The 20,693-nt window shown below is 40.1% G+C and overlaps 1 protein-coding gene across 1 annotated transcript; it reads left to right on the forward strand.

Annotated features, from left to right (window-relative positions):
* Positions 1–529: 529 nt before the first annotated feature.
* On the forward strand, positions 530–1,342 carry LOC146720357 (uncharacterized). The gene is made up of 2 exons (XM_085488719.1): positions 530–682; positions 785–1,342. The coding sequence occupies exons 1-2, from the start codon at positions 530–532 to the stop codon at positions 1,340–1,342; spliced, it is 711 nt and encodes a 236-aa protein (XP_085344845.1).
* Positions 1,343–20,693: the final 19,351 nt, after the last annotated feature.

Genomic DNA, 20,693 nt, shown 5'->3' on the forward strand with positions numbered 1-20,693 from the left:
TGGATCATTACTGGAATTCTCGAATCATATACTGCAACCGCGAAAATGGTACAATTTGGACATACCGATTAATATTATTAACATGAACATTATCCGCATAGAGTGTAACATGACCGCGGGTGCATACAGCAACAGTAAACTCATTCACACGATACATGAATTTTCACTGAGAGTACCACCAGAATATAAGATACCGGAAACGCCGGCGCAGATCATTTATCTGCCAATCTTTGCGCGGAGCATTACGGATTTAACGTTACGCATTGTCGACCAAGAGGGACGATTGCTCGATTTTCGAGAAGAGATCACAGTTAGATTGCACGTATGACGGCAGACCGCAGAGGCGGCAGCGATAACACTTCGTGCGACGGAATGCTCGTGTTGAATAAAGACACAAAGAGGGACAAACACAATCAGGCCAGCAACAACAACAATTGCAACTAATATCAAATCAACCACGAAGAAATTCACCTCGTCAAATGTTGCGTTTTTACAATCTTTAGGATTTGCGATGCGTGCCATCTAAACAATGACTGAGATTCTCAACATTAAGAAAGAGCCAGTCTTTGACAATCGCATTGTCAAGGTTGAGACTCACACATACAACCTGTTTGCCAATACAACATTTGGACACAGCGATGAGATTAGAATACCCATACAACAAGGATTTGTATACGTTGCCGTATGAAGTTTCCTCTACATCGAGGGAGAACTGAAGATAAACCATCCAATTGAGGAATCCGATGTGGTATTGGGAAATAATTGCGTTACATTCATGTTTGAGATTCGCTACGAACTCGACGGTGTAGAGATTAATCGCAACAAAAATGTGGGAATAACAAGTTTGCTGAAAAACTATGTAACAATGTCATCCGAGAGAAGCGTGATTATGCGAAATGCCGGCTGGAATGCCTCGAATATTGTGGATGGATACTTCAATTTTTGTGTACCGCTGCACATGTTATTGGGATTTTGCGAGAATTACAGACGCGTGGTGATTAACGCGCGTCATGAGTTAATCTTAATACGAGTGCGCAACGACAATAATTGTCTGTATAGAAATTCTTCACTGGAGCCTGTGATCAACATATTCAAGATACAATGGCGAATGCCACACATGTTGAACAAGATTAAGAAGCTGTCGATACTGCGCGCTCTGGAAAGCGGACGTTACCTCAGCATGGGTTTCCGCTCATGGGATCTATATGAGTTTCCGCTGTTGCAGCGTACAACTAAGCATTTGTGGACCATTAAGACCGCAACTCAACTGGAGAAGTCGCGATATGTAATTTTTGCTCTGCAGACAGGCCAGAAAAACGTCATGTCCGAGGATATAAGCTGATTCGACGAATGCGCATTGACCAACGTGAAACTCTATCTGAACTCGGAATGTTATCCGTATGACGATATGAATCTGGATTTCGGTAGAAACAGATGATCGATTCTGTACGACACGTATGCGCGTTTCTGCAAAAATTATTACGAATACGAGTATCTCGAGTCGAGTCTCACCGTCACATTATTTCTATGTTACGGTCCGTTTGTGATTATCGATTGTTTTCGACAAAACGAATCGGTCAAGAGCGCAACGGTTGATGTTAGATTGGAGTTTGAGTGTAAGGAGAATATACCTAATAATACCACAGCATATTGTCTCATCATGCACGATCGCGTGATCCAGTACAATCCGTTGACCAACGTTGTGCGCAAAAGCACCTAAAAATGTTTACACAAACAGCCGTTTAGAGAGAGGGGGGAGAAGATACATAATCAAAGTGATGTGAGATGTCTGTAAAGCTTCGTCATGTTTGTACTAACGTTTGTCGATCTGCAAGAATTTATCCTAAATAAACGATTTATTGTGAAGGAAGCGGCAATTCTGAGAAAAGGATTTATCCTATCACATTATTTCTTCGCATGTCTAGTGCCGTGTAGTGTGCTCATAAAATCGGAGAGACGTCAGGCCTCGTAGTTAACTCAACATCATCAGGGCTTACAATGGGAGGATGGAAATGTTCCATACAGCATGGCTCAACGCTTGATTACGGCAGCTATCGTTGGGATAAATGAACATGTACAAGAAGACGATGAAGAAAAGCTCTCTCTCATATATGTAAAAGAACTCAAAAAGCGAGAATGGCTAGCTGATTTAATGGATGATGATACGAGAAGCGGTCTCAACATTGGATGCTGCTTATGAAGAGATACCTGCTTTAAATAAGTTATATCCCACATGTAGTCTACGTTGTAATAAACATGTAAAAAATTGTGCATTACAAAATGTATTTAAATTATTTAATTGGTGGTCCACGAATCATGATGATTTACCACATCCTTTCTTTTGAATAAAAATATTGTTTACATACTATGTAACGGTTTACCTTTCCCGACGCCGCGGATCGGCTCGCCGGTTCCAGGATTCAGGAGAAAGGGGGAGATTCAGACTCGCTTATTCCTTTGTAATAATGCTTGGTTTATTCAAAACAAAAACAGGATGTTCGTTGATAATTTACAAGCCACCCGATGGGGTGTAACGGACCGAGTATATTTACAATGTACGGTGATCGCACGGAGTGCTGGTGGCGTACAGCCTGGACGACACACAAAAAGACTTACTAACTACCCGGTATATTTACAATGTGCGGCGGTCGAACGGAGAGTTCGTTGCCGTAGAGCCCTAACAGAGAAACTTACTGACTACCCGGTATATTTACAATGCGCGGCGGTCGAACGGAGAGTTCGTCGGCGTAAAGCCTTAATAGAGAAACCTAATGACTACCCGGTATATTTACAAAGCACGGTGGTTGAACGGAGCGTTCGTTGGCGTAAAGCCTAAACAGAGAAGCTTATCGACTACCCGGTATATTTACAATGCGCGGCGGTCGAACAGAGCGTTCGTTGGCGTAAGGCCTTAAGACAGAGCAACTTAATGATTACCCGGTATACACAAAGTACGGAGGCGTATCGCCTATGACGGAGTCCGGAGGGGACTTACAAGTCACCCGGTATGCGAAATCTGGAGATACGGAGGCGTTTCGCCTATGACGGAGTCCGGACTTACAAGTCACCCGGTATGCGAAATCTGGAGATCCAACGTATTGAAGCATATAGCCTATATCGGTGTCCGGAAACCGGGAAACTCGGCATAACGACGAGAAGCCCGTCGCCCGAAAGTTAGCAGGACAAACCGGAAACCGGGAAACCCGGCGTAACGACGAGAAGCCCGTCGCCCGGCGTGTAGCAGGAAAAACCGGAAACCGGGAAACCCGGCGTAACGACGAGAAGCCCGTCGCCCGGCGTATAACAGGAGGAGACCGGAAACCGGGAAACCCGGCGTAACAACGAGAAACCCGTTGCCCGATACGAAAGGAAGGAGCCAGAAACCGAGAAGCCCGGCCTAACAACGAGAAGCCCGTTGCCTGGCTTAGGAAGTCTGGAACGGGACTGGTGCCGGCTCATCCGCCGAGCCGGCTTATATACCCGGCCGGCGGTTCCCCCGCTCCGCGTCGAGTCTACGGCGGGGATAACGCGCCGGCATGTACTGGGGCGCCCCCGGGGTGGGACAGCCCGTGTGTAACGTTTAGGAGCGCCTTAGGCGCCAGAGCCTTACGTGGCGGGCGGATGATCGGCCCGCGAGGCGTTAGTAACGGCTACGCCGTTACAACTATTCTCTTTGTTCTTTCTCCTCACGAGATCGTATTTCTAAGAATTCTTTCTATCCCTTTTCCTAATATTTAATTTATCCCCATTACTTAAAAATTTTTCTTTGTTCTTTTCCCTTCCCTCACGAGATTGTATTTTGCACAACGCGTTCTCGAACACAATGAGTACACGTTTCTAAAATATAAATGGAATGAACAAACTTGTGTATTTAAATAAAATTAATTCGTACAATTATATCGTAATCAAAGGTATCATCAAAAGAAATTACCAACAAAAGAACTTTACTTTTTAAAAATAAATTAATACAAATTATCGCTCGTATATTGAAAACAAAGTGATAAATCTAAGGCTAACTTATCGAGCTGAATATTCGAGATGTTTAGTCAACTACCATTTATTACATGTATAAATTATAAAACTACAGTCATTAGATATTAAAACTAACGCAAATTAAAATCATTCTATAAACGTTTCGACCGCACGCGGTCTTCTTCAGTATAATTCTTGAAATATAAATTCATACAACTTCACATAATATCGGAATTTAATTATAATTATTCAGAATCGAGAGTCTTTGAGCAATTAACACGTGTTCTAATTCGTCATGTCCAACAATGTTCGCCTCGATATGATCTCTGATTTTTCTCAGATCTCGGATAGTTTCATCGTTAATATGCGAGAAATTAACCCGTTCCGTAGGCGCTGCGATTAATAAAAAATTAACGATTAACGTATGTCTAAATTATAATATATATCCCTTACACTTGGTAATATGCTTACCTATCATCGTCCTTCTTGACAATTTTGCTACTTATTAACAGTTATTAAGGATGACACATAACAAACCAACAATACAGAAAGACAGCTCATTTTAAACTCTACTTGATCGGAGAGCGTGCGTGTTTATATATGATCTAATATCTATGTTTGACTCGTTAATGTCCTATTTGTCCTATTATTATTTATTGTTCGCTAATATATCCAAAATATCAAAATACGACTCGCTAAGTAACTCAGTATCTTTGTTTAAATTTAGTCCATTTTTAACAAAATTAATCATCGGATAGAACACATCATATCTAAGGGGAGCATTATAGAGAGACAGGCCAACATAGAAAGAACAAAAAGTATAGGAAATGACTCGGTTGATAAAAAATTCTTTGTCATTCCGTATATTGATAGGATCTCAGAAATGATTGTTTCCTCGGTAAAAAATAAAAATTGTATTGTAGGGTATAGATGTCTCAACAAACTGGATAATATTATTAAAGCACAGAAAGATAAAACTAAACATCCATGCAATTCGAATGTGGTTTATAAGATCAGTTGCAATAATTGTAATGCATCTTATGTAGGCCAAACAAAGAGGCAATTGCAGACGCGAATAAAAGAACATAAAAATAATATTAGGTTAGACTCAACGAAACATTCAGTAATTTCTGAACACATAAGAAATGAACATCATACTTTTAATTGGGACAATGTTAAGATCATGGACAAAGAAAATAATTATTATAAAAGACTCATTTCTGAGATGCTACATATCAAGGAACAAAAAAATGGACTAAATTTAAACAAAGATACTGAGTTACTTAGCGAGTCGTATTTTGATATTTTGGATATATTAGCGAACAATAAATAATAATAGGACAAATAGGACATTAACGAGTCAAACATAGATATTAGATCATATATAAACACGCACGCTCTCCGATCAAGTAGAGTTTAAAATGAGCTGTCTTTCTGTATTGTTGGTTTGTTATGTGTCATCCTTAATAACTGTTAATAAGTAGCAAAATTGTCAAGAAGGACGATGATAGGTAAGCATATTACCAAGTGTAGGGGATATATATTATAATTTAGACATACGTTAATCGTTAATTTTTTATTAATCGCAGCGCCTACGGAACGGGTTAATTTCTCGCATATTAACGATGAAACTATCCGAGATCTGAGAAAAATCAGAGATCATATCGAGGCGAACATTGTTGGACATGACGAATTAGAACACGTGTTAATTGCTCAAAGACTCTCGATTCTGAATAATTATAATTAAATTCCGATATTATGTGAAGTTGTATGAATTTATATTTCAAGAATTATACTGAAGAAGACCGCGTGCGGTCGAAACGTTTATAGAATGATTTTAATTTGCGTTAGTTTTAATATCTAATGACTGTAGTTTTATAATTTATACATGTAATAAATGGTAGTTGACTGAACATCTCGAATATTCAGCTCGATAAGTTGGCCTTAGATTTATCACTTTGTTTACTTTTTAAATATACTATAATGTAAGATTGCACATGACAAATATAATACGTATTAATTATCATGTGACGTGGCCTTTTGCACCCGTCACAAGGGCGGACGCGCCCGACCGGGAAGGGTCGGAGAGCGGTCCGAAATTTTTGATGTGTACTTTAAGGGCGAGCAGCGAATTCTTCGCCGACTCGCCACCACTGGGTAGCAGGAGTCGAGGAGGGCCAGAAGGCCTAAGTTGTTCTAGGAGGAAGAAGACCCAGAGGATTCCAGAAGGAAGAAAGCGGTGTGAGCGGAACGAACGTTGCGCGCCAAGCCCGATGAGTAACCGATATAATAGAGTAATACCAGATACCGAGTCGCAAAAGGGTAGATACTGCCGATTTTTGCAGCCTCGGAGAGTCGATCATCAGCAGTCCGAATCAGGGAGAAAAGGCGCCTGCATCTCTCCACGAGAATGGACACCCCTGAAGAGCCCAACATCACATGTCGAGAGGATCTGGGGATCGTCTGGGACTGATCACCCCGGGACGGTCCCTCCACGGCAAGGTCGTAATGCGGATCATCCAGCGGCCATGCGAGATGCGAACGGAGCCGCTAAGGATGGAGCTGCAACAACGCGACTCCTGAGGGTGAAAGTGCAGAATTAGCGGCAGGAGATCTGCAAGAAACGGGGGAGATCGATTCAAAGATCAATCCTGGGCCTGACGCGGGGCGCAACGCCGCCGAGAAGCATGGCTACCGGGCCGGGGTGGCGCGCTCAGTCTCCCCCCACCCCCGGCGTAACTACCGATATGCCGCTGGCTCGTGGCAGGATTACTGTACGACGAGCCGGCGTCCCCTGCGGATTAAGGAACATCGACCTGCATCCTGCGACGATCAGATTATTGTAAGGCCACCTCTTCGACTCCACGATAAGCGCGGAATCGATTGAGACTCGTGTGCTATTAAAGATTTTTCGCCTTACCGAGCATATAAGCTCGCTGCGAAATAATTAGTTATAGCTACCGAGAATTTTGCGTGATACGCACGGGACTCGCACCGACATCCGCGTAATTAGTTAATCGAATAATTCTTCGCCTTCTATTGCCTCTCCAAGGAGCACCGAAATGAGTCGACAGTCATTGTAAAAGCGTAAAGTCATTGTAAAAACATCGTAACTTTATTGTAAATATCGAGTCTTTGTGTAACAAATATTTGAACCGTTATCGCCGGTTTAGATTTGTAAGAGGACGACGTCCGATAATATACTGTATCACCGATTCCGAGCTAATAATGAAAAAAGGAAGGCTTCGAGACTAATACTGAGAGAAGTCAGCGAGCCCCTCCTAGCTCGGCGTTGGTATTGCTCCGACACTTTAATTGTTCTCTTTGCATTACCATTGTGAAATATATTATTATATTTTATCATATTAAACCAGTGGTTTGAATACTATTTCCTCTCTCTCCCTCTTAACGTAAAAAAACCCCGCCCCTCTACACCAGGTCAACACTAAGCTACCGAGGTTAAGCCATTGCTGCTTAATTATCGCGACAGTAATGAGTGGTACGGCCTGACCGTAGCTGGCGCCCAAAATATTGTTGAGGTTAGCGATTGAGGGAACGAAGGAGCGGCACGACGAAGTTACGCGCCAGTCTCTCTTTCTCTCATAAGGAGAGAGAGGAGAGGCGGTTGCAAACATTAAAGAACAAATTAAATTAGTCATAGGATAATACTTTTGAAGTATAGTAAAAGCAAGCTATAAAAATTAAACTAGTAAATGTAGTCAGAAATAATATGAATTTATATGTACTATACACAAAAACATGAACAAAAGGAAACTAAAATAATGGACTTAAATTGAGAACGCAATATAAATAATCGCAGTGTGAGTGTCCTTAAAATAATAATTGTTATTATTGTTGCAACTCGGTAGGCTCGAACGAAAAACGAGATAATAAATCTCACGCAAGAAAGTGAGCTTTACACAAGATGGAGAATATACAGTTTGAAACAATGAGAGTCAGAGTCACACTGACATGAAACAGACAAAGAGAGGTTCTATATAGATAGAAAGAGAGAGAGAGAGAGAAATCTCGAGTTTTATTTATTTTAGGTGTGAGATCCCGAAAGTGTTCGTAAGGTCCATCTAGAAGCCGCAGGCTTTACTAGGAGATGTACCCTAACCTTCGAAATCCTTTGTACTTCTTTTTGATAGAATACGCATCACGCACATCGCAAGAGAGGATGAGGAAGTCGTAGACTTTCTGAGTTGTATCCTTGAAGTATCCTCCTTTTTGTATATTGATACGTCTTTGTCTCTACTCCTTGGTAGTTATCACTCACTCAAAAGGAGAAAGAATAGTCGAAATACACTTATTTCGCGAGATTTAGACGCAGCTTGAGGAGGACTCTTTCTTTACGAAAAGCAACATAACGAGAGAAGGCGAGGTGGGGGCCGGCACAGCCGAGGGGTGCCTTGCTTATTGCGCATGGTGCCTGCGCACGGCACAAGCGTGCGCGAGCAGCCGAGAATTCGATCGTAGATCCTGAGAGACAGCGGCGGTTAATTTAAACATTCCGCCCACCTTTGTTCACGTAAAGGAACAAAATAATAAGCATTAATTAGAAGTAGGTAGAGGACAGAGCTTTACTATAGGTCTTTGAAATGTGGACGTTTGAGTTCAAACAGTTACAACTCGAACCTGCCCGTCCTTCCCAGGATGTGACTTGAGAATGCGACCTAAAGGCCATTTCGATGAAGGATATCTCTCATCCACTACTAAAACGAGCGTGCCTTCTGCTATGGGAGGAGATGAGCGATTCCATTTGTAAATTGATAGGTATCTTTGCAAATATTCCTTAGTCCAATGAATCCAAAAACTCGATCATCTTCCTGGTAAGTTGCCATCGGGAAAGGCGTGAGATTTTTTCTATTTCAATTGAAGACTCTGGTATGGTTGACAAGAAACTCCCAATGAGAAAATGTGCTAGAGTGAGTACACCAAAATCGTCAGGATTATCCGTGAGTGAGCATAATGGTCTAGAATTGAGAATGGCTTCTATTTGGGTTAGCATAGTGATCATCTCTTCATAGGTTAGTAATTGATTTTCAACAACTCGTTTTAGGTGATACTTGACTGATTTCACCCCAGCTTCCCATTTGCCTCCGAAGTAAGGGGAAGCGGGAGGAATAAAATTCCACTGTGTTCCATTATTGGCTAGAAGTGATGATAAATTTCCGAGTTTTTTTTTAACAGAAAAGGAATAGCTTTTGAAGCTCGGCATCATCTCCCTTGAGGTTAGTTCCACAATCACTGGTTAGAGTAGCGCATATTCTTCGTCTTGATACGAACCGCTTGTATGCAGCAAGAAAAGCTTCCGTGGTGTAGTCTGTAACTAATTCTATATGAATGGCGGATATTGCCAGGCTTACAAATAAGGCGATATATCTTTTATAGATTTTAAAGTTTCTGCCTTTTTAATTTTTTAGAGTAAAAGGGGCAGCATAGTATACTCCGGAGTTTAGGAACGGTCGCGACGGTGTTACTCGTTCGGGAGGCAGTTGCCCCATAATCTGCTGAGCTCTTTGTTATCTGTAGCGAACACACTTCATATACTTAAGAATAAACGAAGGACTCTTTCTTTACGAAAAGCAATATGGCGAGAGAGGGCAAGGTGGGGGTTGGCACAGCCGAGAAGTGCCTTGCTTATTGCACATGGTGCCTGCGCACGGTACACGCGTGCGCGAGCAATCAAGAATTCGATCGTAGATCCTGAGAGACAGCGGCGGTTAATTGAAACAGTGATGTTTGACTGACACATGTTTAGTTTTTGAATGAAATATGAAGTTTTTGGCTAATTTTCCCACTTTTTGATTATCAATATAGAGTATAGTTGCTTGGTTTTGATTACGTAATAAGTTGATTTCCAGAAAATTTCGAAGATATACAGACTACTTGGCGGCTTTAACGAGAGCCGTATACTCGGCGTCGGTGCTGTAAAGCGCTACACTTTTCAGTTTTCTTAATTCCCATGAAATGGCTGCTACAAATAATAGAAAAATGTATCTTGTACAAAATATACGGTTATCGGTGTTACCTGTCTAGTCGGAGTCTACAAAGTCAGTGAGAGGCTCGACGTTCAAGTAAATTTTTAATCCAACATCACTGGTACCCTTCATGTATTTCATAGTTCTCTTCGCTGCTAGTAAATGCGTACGCCTTGGATATTGACAGAAAGAGCTTAATAACCTCATGGCGTAAGCGATATTCGTTCTAAACCGATTGTAACATACATGAGCGATCTTATTATTTGACGGTATAAATTTTTACTGATTTTAGGTGAGTTGTCTATTTTGCTCAATTTTATCTTGAGTTTTAATGGCGTAGGCATTGTCTTTGCATCTTCTAAACCGAATTTATGTACCATACCTTTAAATATTTTTTTGTTTCATTATTATGGTATTGGATTGTTCCTTTTCGATCAAATTCGATACCTAAACAGTATCTGAGTTTATCCAAATCCTTTATTTTAAATGAATAGGTATCTAAGGGAAGTTCTAACCCATGTCCTCTGAGGGGGGTGCGGAGGATCCGTGAGATTCGCGGGGAGGGGAATCCGCGAGGCCCGCGGGGAGAGGAATCCGCGGGGAGAGGAATCCGCGAGGCCCGCGGGGAGAGGAATCCGCAAGTTTTAGGGTCCGCGGGGAAGGGGATCCGCGAGTTTAAGATCTGCGGGAAGGGAGATCCACGAGTTTAGGGTCCGCGGGAAGAGGAATCCGCGAGTTTAAGGTCTGCGGGAAGGAAAGAGGAGCGACAAGATGATGCTCCGCGAGAGAAAAATAATGACTGCTAATTCTAAGGTACTTTAATATATGTATATACAGGGTGTCTCAGAATTGATAGTAAAAAAAAATAGGCATATTCTAGAAGTTAAAATAAGGTAAAATTGTCCTATAAACATATATCCGGAAACGCACCCCCTCTGAGCTACAGCCCCCCTCCAAGGTTTCCCCAAAAAACTTGAATTTTCCATATATTAGAGTTTTAACAAGGCTCTGTAATATAAATATAAATTTAACGTATAAGACGGGCAACAAGAGCCAAATCGCGGATGACAATGCGTTATCCTAACGAAACTAAATAATTTTTCGTTAGAAATAAATACCGGTACACAAGGCACCAAATTTTTACTTGGACACGGCCAAGATTTTTTAAATATAAAATAATCTCATATTTTGAGATTTAATTTCAATACCCCTTTAACCCCCCTACGGAAAATAAATAAATGTATGCAAGAGAAAAATATAGATCCGAAAATCGCTGAATCGGGAATCGAACCCGAGACCTTTCGCTTGCCGGGCGACTGCTCTTCCAGCTGAGCTATTCAGATCCTTTCGATTCTATACTTTTCTCTGTTATATGTATTAATGTTGGTAAACAAACGCATTTTTTAAGCCAGCGTGTATCCAATATAAGAGTTTTAACAAGGCTCTGTAATATAAATATAAATTTAACGTATAATACGGGCAATAAGAGCCAAATCGCGGATGACAATGCGTTATCCTAACGAAACTAAATTTAGTTTCGTTAGGATAACGCATATAAATATAAATTTAACGTATAAGACGGGCAATAAGAGCCAAATCGCGGATGACAATGCGTTATCCTAACGAAACTAAATTTAGTTTCGTTAGGATAACGCATTGTCATCCGCGATTTGGCTCTCATTGCCCGTCTTATACGTTAAATTTATATTTATATTACAGAGCCTTGTTAAAACTCTTATATTTGATACACGCTGGCTTAAAAAATGCGTTTGTTTACCAACATTAATATATATAACAGAGAAAAGTATAGAATCGAAAGGATCTGAATAGCTCAGCTGGAAGAGCAGTCGCCCGGCAAGCGAAAGGTCTCGGGTTCGATTCCCGATTCAGCGATTTTCGGATCTATACTTTTCTCTTGCATTCATTTATTTATTTTCCGTAGGGGGGTTAAAGGGGTATTAAAATTAAATCTCAAAATATGAGATTATTTCATATTTAAAAAATCTTGGCCGTGTCCAAGTAAAAATTTGGTGCCTTGTGCACCGGTATTTAATTCTAACGAAAAATTATTTAGTTTCGTTAGGATAACGCATTGTCATCCGCGATTTGGCTCTTGTTGCCCGTCTTATACGTTAAATTTATATTTATATTACAGAGCCTTGTTAAAACTCTAATATATGGAAAATTCAAGTTTTTTGGGGAAACCTTGGAGGGGGGCTGTAGCTCAGAGGGGGTGCGTTTCCGGATATATGTTTATAGGACAATTTTACCTTATTTTGACTTCTAGAATATGCCTATTTTTTTTGACTATCAATTCTGAGACACCCTGTATATACATATATTAAAGTACCTTAGAATTAGCAGTCATTATTTTTCTCTCGCGGAGCATCATCTTGTCGCTCCTCTTTCCCTCCCGCAGACCTTAAACTCGCGGATTCCTCTTCCCGCGGACCCTAAACTCGTGGATCTCCCTTCCCGCAGACCTTAAACTCGCGGATCCCCTTCCCCGCGGACCCTAAAACTTGCGGATTCCTCTCCCCGCGGGCCTCGCGGATTCCTCTCCCCGCGGGCCTCGCGGATTCCCCTCCCCGCGAATCTCACGGATCCTCCGCACCCCCCTCAGAGGACATGGGTTAGAACTTCCCTTAGATACCTATTCATTTAAAATAAAGGATTTGGATAAACTCAGATACTGTTTAGGTATCGAATTTGATCGAAAAGAACAATCCAATACCATAATAATGAAACAAAAAAATATTTAAAGGTATGGTACATAAATTCGGTTTAGAAGATGCAAAGACAATGCCTACGCCATTAAAACTCAAGATAAAATTGAGCAAAATAGACAACTCACCTAAAATCAGTAAAAATTTATACCGTCAAATAATAAGATCGCTCATGTATGTTACAATCGGTTTAGAACGAATATCGCTTACGCCATGAGGTTATTAAGCTCTTTCTGTCAATATCCAAGGCGTACGCATTTACTAGCAGCGAAGAGAACTATGAAATACATGAAGGGTACCAGTGATGTTGGATTAAAAATTTACTTGAACGTCGAGCCTCTCACTGACTTTGTAGACTCCGACTAGACAGGTAACACCGATAACCGTATATTTTGTACAAGATACATTTTTCTATTATTTGTAGCAGCCATTTCATGGGAATTAAGAAAACTGAAAAGTGTAGCGCTTTACAGCACCGACGCCGAGTATACGGCTCTCGTTAAAGCCGCCAAGTAGTCTGTATATCTTCGAAATTTTCTGGAAATCAACTTATTACGTAATCAAAACCAAGCAACTATACTCTATATTGATAATCAAAAAGTGGGAAAATTAGCCAAAAACTTCATATTTCATTCAAAAACTAAACATGTGTCAGTCAAACATCACTGTTTCAATTAACCGCCGCTGTCTCTCAGGATCTACGATCGAATTCTTGATTGCTCGCGCACGCGTGTACCGTGCGCAGGCACCATGTGCAATAAGCAAGGCACTTCTCGGCTGTGCCAACCCCCACCTTGCCCTCTCTCGCCATATTGCTTTTCGTAAAGAAAGAGTCCTTCGTTTATTCTTAAGTATATGAAGTGTGTTCGCTACAGATAACAAAGAGCTCAGCAGATTATGGGGCAACTGCCTCCCGAACGAGTAACACCGTCGCGACCGTTCCTAAACTCCGGAGTATACTATGCTGCCCCTTTTACTCTAAAAAATTAAAAAGGCAGAAACTTTAAAATCTATAAAAGATATATCGCCTTATTTGTAAGCCTGGCAATATCCGCCATTCATATAGAATTAGTTACAGACTACACCACGGAAGCTTTTCTTGCTGCATACAAGCGGTTCGTATCAAGACGAAGAATATGCGCTACTCTAACCAGTGATTGTGGAACTAACCTCAAGGGAGATGATGCCGAGCTTCAAAAGCTATTCCTTTTCTGTTAAAAAAAAACTCGGAAATTTATCATCACTTCTAGCCAATAATGGAACACAGTGGAATTTTATTCCTCCCGCTTCCCCTTACTTCGGAGGCAAATGGGAAGCTGGGGTGAAATCAGTCAAGTATCACCTAAAACGAGTTGTTGAAAATCAATTACTAACCTATGAAGAGATGATCACTATGCTAACCCAAATAGAAGCCATTCTCAATTCTAGACCATTATGCTCACTCACGGATAATCCTGACGATTTTGGTGTACTCACTCTAGCACATTTTCTCATTGGGAGTTTCTTGTCAACCATACCAGAGTCTTCAATTGAAATAGAAAAAATCTCACGCCTTTCCCGATGGCAACTTACCAGGAAGATGATCGAGTTTTTGGATTCATTGGACTAAGGAATATTTGCAAAGATACCTATCAATTTACAAATGGAATCGCTCATCTCCTCCCATAGCAGAAGGCACGCTCGTTTTAGTAGTGGATGAGAGATATCCTTCATCGAAATGGCCTTTAGGTCGCATTCTCAAGTCACATCCTGGGAAGGACGGGCAGGTTCGAGTTGTAACTGTTTGAACTCAAACGTCCACATTTCAAAGACCTATAGTAAAGCTCTGTCCTCTACCTACTTCTAATTAATGCTTATTATTTTGTTCCTTTACGTGAACAAAGGTGGGCGGAATGTTTAAATTAACCGCCGCTGTCTCTCAGGATCTACGATCGAATTCTCGGCTGCTCGCGCACGCTTGTGCCGTGCGCAGGCACCATGCGCAATAAGCAAGGCACCCCTCGGCTGTGCCGGCCCCCACCTCGCCTTCTCTCGTTATGTTGCTTTTCGTAAAGAAAGAGTCCTCCTCAAGCTGCGTCTAAATCTCGCGAAATAAGTGTATTTCGACTATTCTTTCTCCTTTTGAGTGAGTGATAACTACCAAGGAGTAGAGACAAAGACGTATCAATATACAAAAAGGAGGATACGTCAAGGATACAACTCAGAAAGTCTACGACTTCCTCATCCTCTCTTGCGATGTGCGTGATGCGTATTCTATCAAAAAGAAGTACAAAGGATTTCGAAGGTTAGGGTACATCTCCTAGTAAAGCCTGCGGCTTCTAGATGGACCTTACGAACACTTTCGGGATCTCACACCTAAAATAAATAAAACTCGAGATTTCTCTCTCTCTCTCTCTCTTTCTATCTATATAGAACCTCTCTTTGTCTGTTTCATGTCAGTGTGACTCTGACTCTCATTGTTTCAAACTGTATATTCTCCATCTTGTGTAAAGCTCACTTTCTTGCGTGAGATTTATTATCTCGTTTTTCGTTCGAGCCTACCGAGTTGCAACAATAATAACAATTATTATTTTAAGGACACTCACACTGCGATTATTTATATTGCGTTCTCAATTTAAGTCCATTATTTTAGTTTCCTTTTGTTCATGTTTTTGTGTATAGTACATATAAATTCATATTATTTCTGACTACATTTACTAGTTTAATTTTTATAGCTTGCTTTTACTATACTTCAAAAGTATTATCCTATGACTAATTTAATTTGTTCTTTAATGTTTGCAACCGCCTCTCCTCTCTCTCCTTATGAGAGAAAGAGAGACTGGCGCGTAACTTCGTCGTGCCGCTCCTTCGTTCCCTCAATCGCTAACCTCAACAATATTTTGGGCGCCAGCTACGGTCAGGCCGTACCACTCATTACTGTCGCGATAATTAAGCAGCAATGGCTTAACCTCGGTAGCTTAGTGTTGACCTGGTGTAGAGGGGCGGGGTTTTTTTACGTTAAGAGGGAGAGAGAGGAAATAGTATTCAAACCACTGGTTTAATATGATAAAATATAATAATATATTTCACAATGGTAATGCAAAGAGAACAATTAAAGTGTCGGAGCAATACCAACGCCGAGCTAGGAGGGGCTCGCTGACTTCTCTCAGTATTAGTCTCGAAGCCTTCCTTTTTTCATTATTAGCTCGGAATCGGTGATACAGTATATTATCGGACGTCGTCCTCTTACAAATCTAAACCGGCGATAACGGTTCAAATATTTGTTACACAAAGACTCGATATTTACAATAAAGTTACGATGTTTTTACAATGACTTTACGCTTTTACAATGACTGTCGACTCATTTCGGTGCTCCTTGGAGAGGCAATAGAAGGCGAAGAATTATTCGATTAACTAATTACGCGGATGTCGGTGCGAGTCCCGTGCGTATCACGCAAAATTCTCGGTAGCTATAACTAATTATTTCGCAGCGAGCTTATATGCTCGGTAAGGCGAAAAATCTTTAATAGCACACGAGTCTCAATCGATTCCGCGCTTATCGTGGAGTCGAAGAGGTGGCCTTACAATAATCTGATCGTCGCAGGATGCAGGTCGATGTTCCTTAATCCGCAGGGGACGCCGGCTCGTCGTACAGTAATCCTGCCACGAGCCAGCGGCATATCGGTAGTTACGCCGGGGGTGGGGGGAGACTGAGCGCGCCACCCCGGCCCGGTAGCCATGCTTCTCGGCGGCGTTGCGCCCCGCGTCAGGCCCAGGATTGATCTTTGAATCGATCTCCCCCGTTTCTTGCAGATCTCCTGCCGCTAATTCTGCACTTTCACCCTCAGGAGTCGCGTTGTTGCAGCTCCATCCTTAGCGGCTCCGTTCGCATCTCGCATGGCCGCTGGATGATCCGCATTACGACCTTGCCGTGGAGGGACCGTCCCGGGGTGATCAGTCCCAGACGATCCCCAGATCCTCTCGACATGTGATGTTGGGCTCTTCAGGGGTGTCCATTCTCGTGGAGAGATGCAGGCGCCTTTTCTCCCTGATTCGGACTGCTGATGATCGACTCTCCGAGGCTGCAAAAATCGGCAGTATCTACCCTTTTGCGACTCGGTATCTGGTATTACTCTATTATATCGGTTACTCATCGGGCTTGGCGCGCAACGTTCGTTCCGCTCACACCGCTTTCTTCCTTCTGGAATCCTCTGGGTCTTCTTCCTCCTAGAACAACTTAGGCCTTCTGGCCCTCCTCGACTCCTGCTACCCAGTGGTGGCGAGTCGGCGAAGAATTCGCTGCTCGCCCTTAAAGTACACATCAAAAATTTCGGACCGCTCTCCGACCCTTCCCGGTCGGGCGCGTCCGCCCTTGTGACGGGTGCAAAAGGCCACGTCACATGATAATTAATACGTATTATATTTGTCATGTGCAATCTTACATTATAGTATATTTAAAAAGTAAACAAAGTGATAAATCTAAGGCCAACTTATCGAGCTGAATATTCGAGATGTTCAGTCAACTACCATTTATTACATGTATAAATTATAAAACTACAGTCATTAGATATTAAAACTAACGCAAATTAAAATCATTCTATAAACGTTTCGACCGCACGCGGTCTTCTTCAGTATAATTCTTGAAATATAAATTCATACAACTTCACATAATATCGGAATTTAATTATAATTATTCAGAATCGAGAGTCTTTGAGCAATTAACACGTGTTCTAATTCGTCATGTCCAACAATGTTCGCCTCGATATGATCTCTGATTTTTCTCAGATCTCGGATAGTTTCATCGTTAATATGCGAGAAATTAACCCGTTCCGTAGGCGCTGCGATTAATAAAAAATTAACGATTAACGTATGTCTAAATTATAATATATATCCCCTACACTTGGTAATATGCTTACCTATCATCGTCCTTCTTGACAATTTTGCTACTTATTAACAGTTATTAAGGATGACACATAACAAACCAACAATACAGAAAGACAGCTCATTTTAAACTCTACTTGATCGGAGAGCGTGCGTGTTTATATATGATCTAATATCTATGTTTGACTCGTTAATGTCCTATTTGTCCTATTATTATTTATTGTTCGCTAATATATCCAAAATATCAAAATACGACTCGCTAAGTAACTCAGTATCTTTGTTTAAATTTAGTCCATTTTTAACAAAATTAATCATCGATTTTCGGATCTATATTTTTCTCTTGCATTCATTTATTTATTTTCCTTAGGGGGGTTAAAGGGGTATTGAAATTAAATCTCAAAATATGAGATTATTTCATATTTAAAAAATCTTGGCCGTGTCCAAGTAAAAATTTGGTGCCTTGTGCACCGGTATTTAATTCTAACGAAAAATTATTTAGTTTCGTTAGGATAACGCATTGTCATCCGCGATTTGGCTCTTGTTGCCCGTCTTATACGTTAAATTTCCATATATTGTCTAAACTTGGACTTAGAATTTTATGAAAATTGGTACATACACATTTCCTTATGCGTTTTATTCATTTTTATTGTCAAAAATTTTCTAACAAAATTTCGAAGGGGGTTTTAGGGGGGGAAGGTTACTTTTCAATATGACAAAACTTATGTGTGGATGCAATAAATTTGAAATACATTACAGTTTATGACGGAAAATACAAAAATAAGCATTTTTTGACTCTTTGATTTTTTTCATACAACAAACCGTTTTTGAGATAATCGACTTAACAATAAAGACACCTGTATCTGTACCCTACGGCTCAATGTTTATAGAACAATTTTACCTTATTTTGACTTCTAGTATATGCCTATTTTTTTTACTATCAATTCTGGGACACCCTGTATATATTTTTTTTTTACTTATATAAGATATACTGTTCGCGAACGCGCTGCGTGAGAGAGGATCGCGCGACACAATAGGATAAGTCACCCTTTCTTTTGTATTAAAAAAAGTTTAATTTCAATACACACTTAATTACAAATTACTTGAACAAGACTTATAACATTTAAATACGGGCAAGTTTTGCGCAAACTATGTAGTCGATTATCTCAAAAACGGTTTGTTGTATAAAAAAAATCAAAGAGTCAAAAAATGCTTATTTTTGTATTTTCCGTCATAAACTGTAATGTATTTCAAATTTATTGCATCCACACATAAGTTTTGTCATATTGAAAAGTAACCTTCCCCCCCTAAAACCTCCTTCGAAATTTTGTTAGAAAATTTTTGACAATAAAAATGAATAAAACGCATAAAGAAATATGTATGTACCAATTTTCATAAAATTCTAAGTCCAAGTTTAAACAATATACGGAAAATTCAAGTTTTTTGGGGAAACTTTGGGGAGCTGTAGCTCAGAGAGGGTGCGTTTCCGGACATATGTTTATAGAACAATTTTACCTTATTTTGACTTCTAGAATATGCCTATTTTTTTTACTATCAATTCTGGGACACCCTGTATATATTTTTTTTTTACTTATATAAGATATACTGTTCGCGAACGCGCTGCGTGAGAGAGGATCGCGCGACACAATAGGATAAGTCACCCTTTCTTTTGTATTAAAAAAAGTTTAATTTCAATACACACTTAATTACAAATTACTTGAACAAGACTTATAACATTTAAATATTTCAGTGAAAATCTAATCGAGAACAAAGTGCGGAATAAGCGGCGGTCGTCAACGAGATTTTAGCGGATCAGAATAATATGCGGTTGCGTTATACGGTCACTGCGGAAAGCGATAAGGCCCGGATTTCGGGCGCGAGCTCTCTCTTATGGGTTTCCGAAAAAAGCCCACTTTTTTTGGAAAGCGCCAATTATTGCGAGCAATTTGAATTGTGCTCGAGGTGACTCGAGGGACACAGCTCATTATTGGCCGCTTTTTTAAGATGCGCAACGAACTCGCGTCTTGCCATGCGCGCGCGGCCGCTCGCTCTTTCTAATTGGTGATCGAGGCCGCGTGGCAATTTTGCGCATGCTTGTAGCGCGAAAAGTATCCGGTAAAGACGGTTGCGAAACCGCTAATTGTTTGTGTGCAAAGAGTGTTTATGAGATGACAGGTTTAATTTATGACAGTTTTTTACCATGACAAACATACAAAAACGACCGTGACTTTTATTATTGACGCGGATGGAAAATTCTAGAATTTACAAAAATTTTACTTAACATCTCAAACGTATACTTATAATTTAAAATAGGTAAAGAGAGGGTTTAATCCTAAAATAATTACACAATATATATATATAATATATAAATATTTATTCATAAAGATGTGTGTGTGTGTGTGTGTAAATTTAAAATATAAAATATGAATCAATCAATTAGGCTCTTTTGTATAAAAACAAATATTAAAAGGCAATTAACAGCACACGTTGTTGACATTAACAAATTTCTATACTTGGTAAATTTATAAACATGTAAATTATCTATATATTCAAACAAAATTACAAGTGTACGTTTCGATTTCAATTTGAACCATCTTCAGCACTATTGTTTACCAAAAACTAAAATTATGCTTTTTCGTCCTACATTAATTGTTACTAAATTATTTTCAACTGTATAAACTTCGGTCATCTATATTAAGTCATTAAATCAAATAATCTGAACAATATATACATATTTAAAAAAAATTTATCAACATATTAATCTAAAATATATATGTGGTCCTATTTTTTCGTTATAGTTGTAATACCTTGTTGACAACGCTATACCCGCTGTATATCTCTTACTAATATTGAAGAAATCGTTCTCCTTTTTATCCATGAATGTATCGGAACGTATGCTGATTAATTGACCAAAAGAAAGGATAAACGGATAAAACATCTTCACTATTATGTGTCACGCATAAAATACAGCGAATATTTGACTTTTATTCTTTAACATGTTGCTATTATCGGTCTTAGTAGGCAACCAAGGTGACAATGTTAGGACGGCGTCGGATCCACCAACATGGCCGATGTCACGGCGATAGATGAGAACTCTACAGTAACAGAAAATGTTATTAGGAAACTAGAAATAATTGATTTATGATTAATAATA

The sequence above is a fragment of the Nylanderia fulva genome, unplaced genomic scaffold (genome assembly GCF_048542155.1).
Source record: "Nylanderia fulva isolate GAGA-0341 unplaced genomic scaffold, ASM4854215v1 Scaffold70, whole genome shotgun sequence".
NCBI lineage: Eukaryota > Metazoa > Arthropoda > Insecta > Hymenoptera > Formicidae > Nylanderia > Nylanderia fulva.

Coding starts and splice junctions, on each gene's coding strand:
- LOC146720357 (XM_085488719.1), top strand. CDS start 530: ATGACTGAGATTCTCAACATTAAGAAAGAGCCAGTCTTTGACAATCGC. Junction 683..784: donor AAGGATTTGTATACGTTGCC/GTATGAAGTTTC, acceptor TTCATGTTTGAG/ATTCGCTACGAACTCGACGG.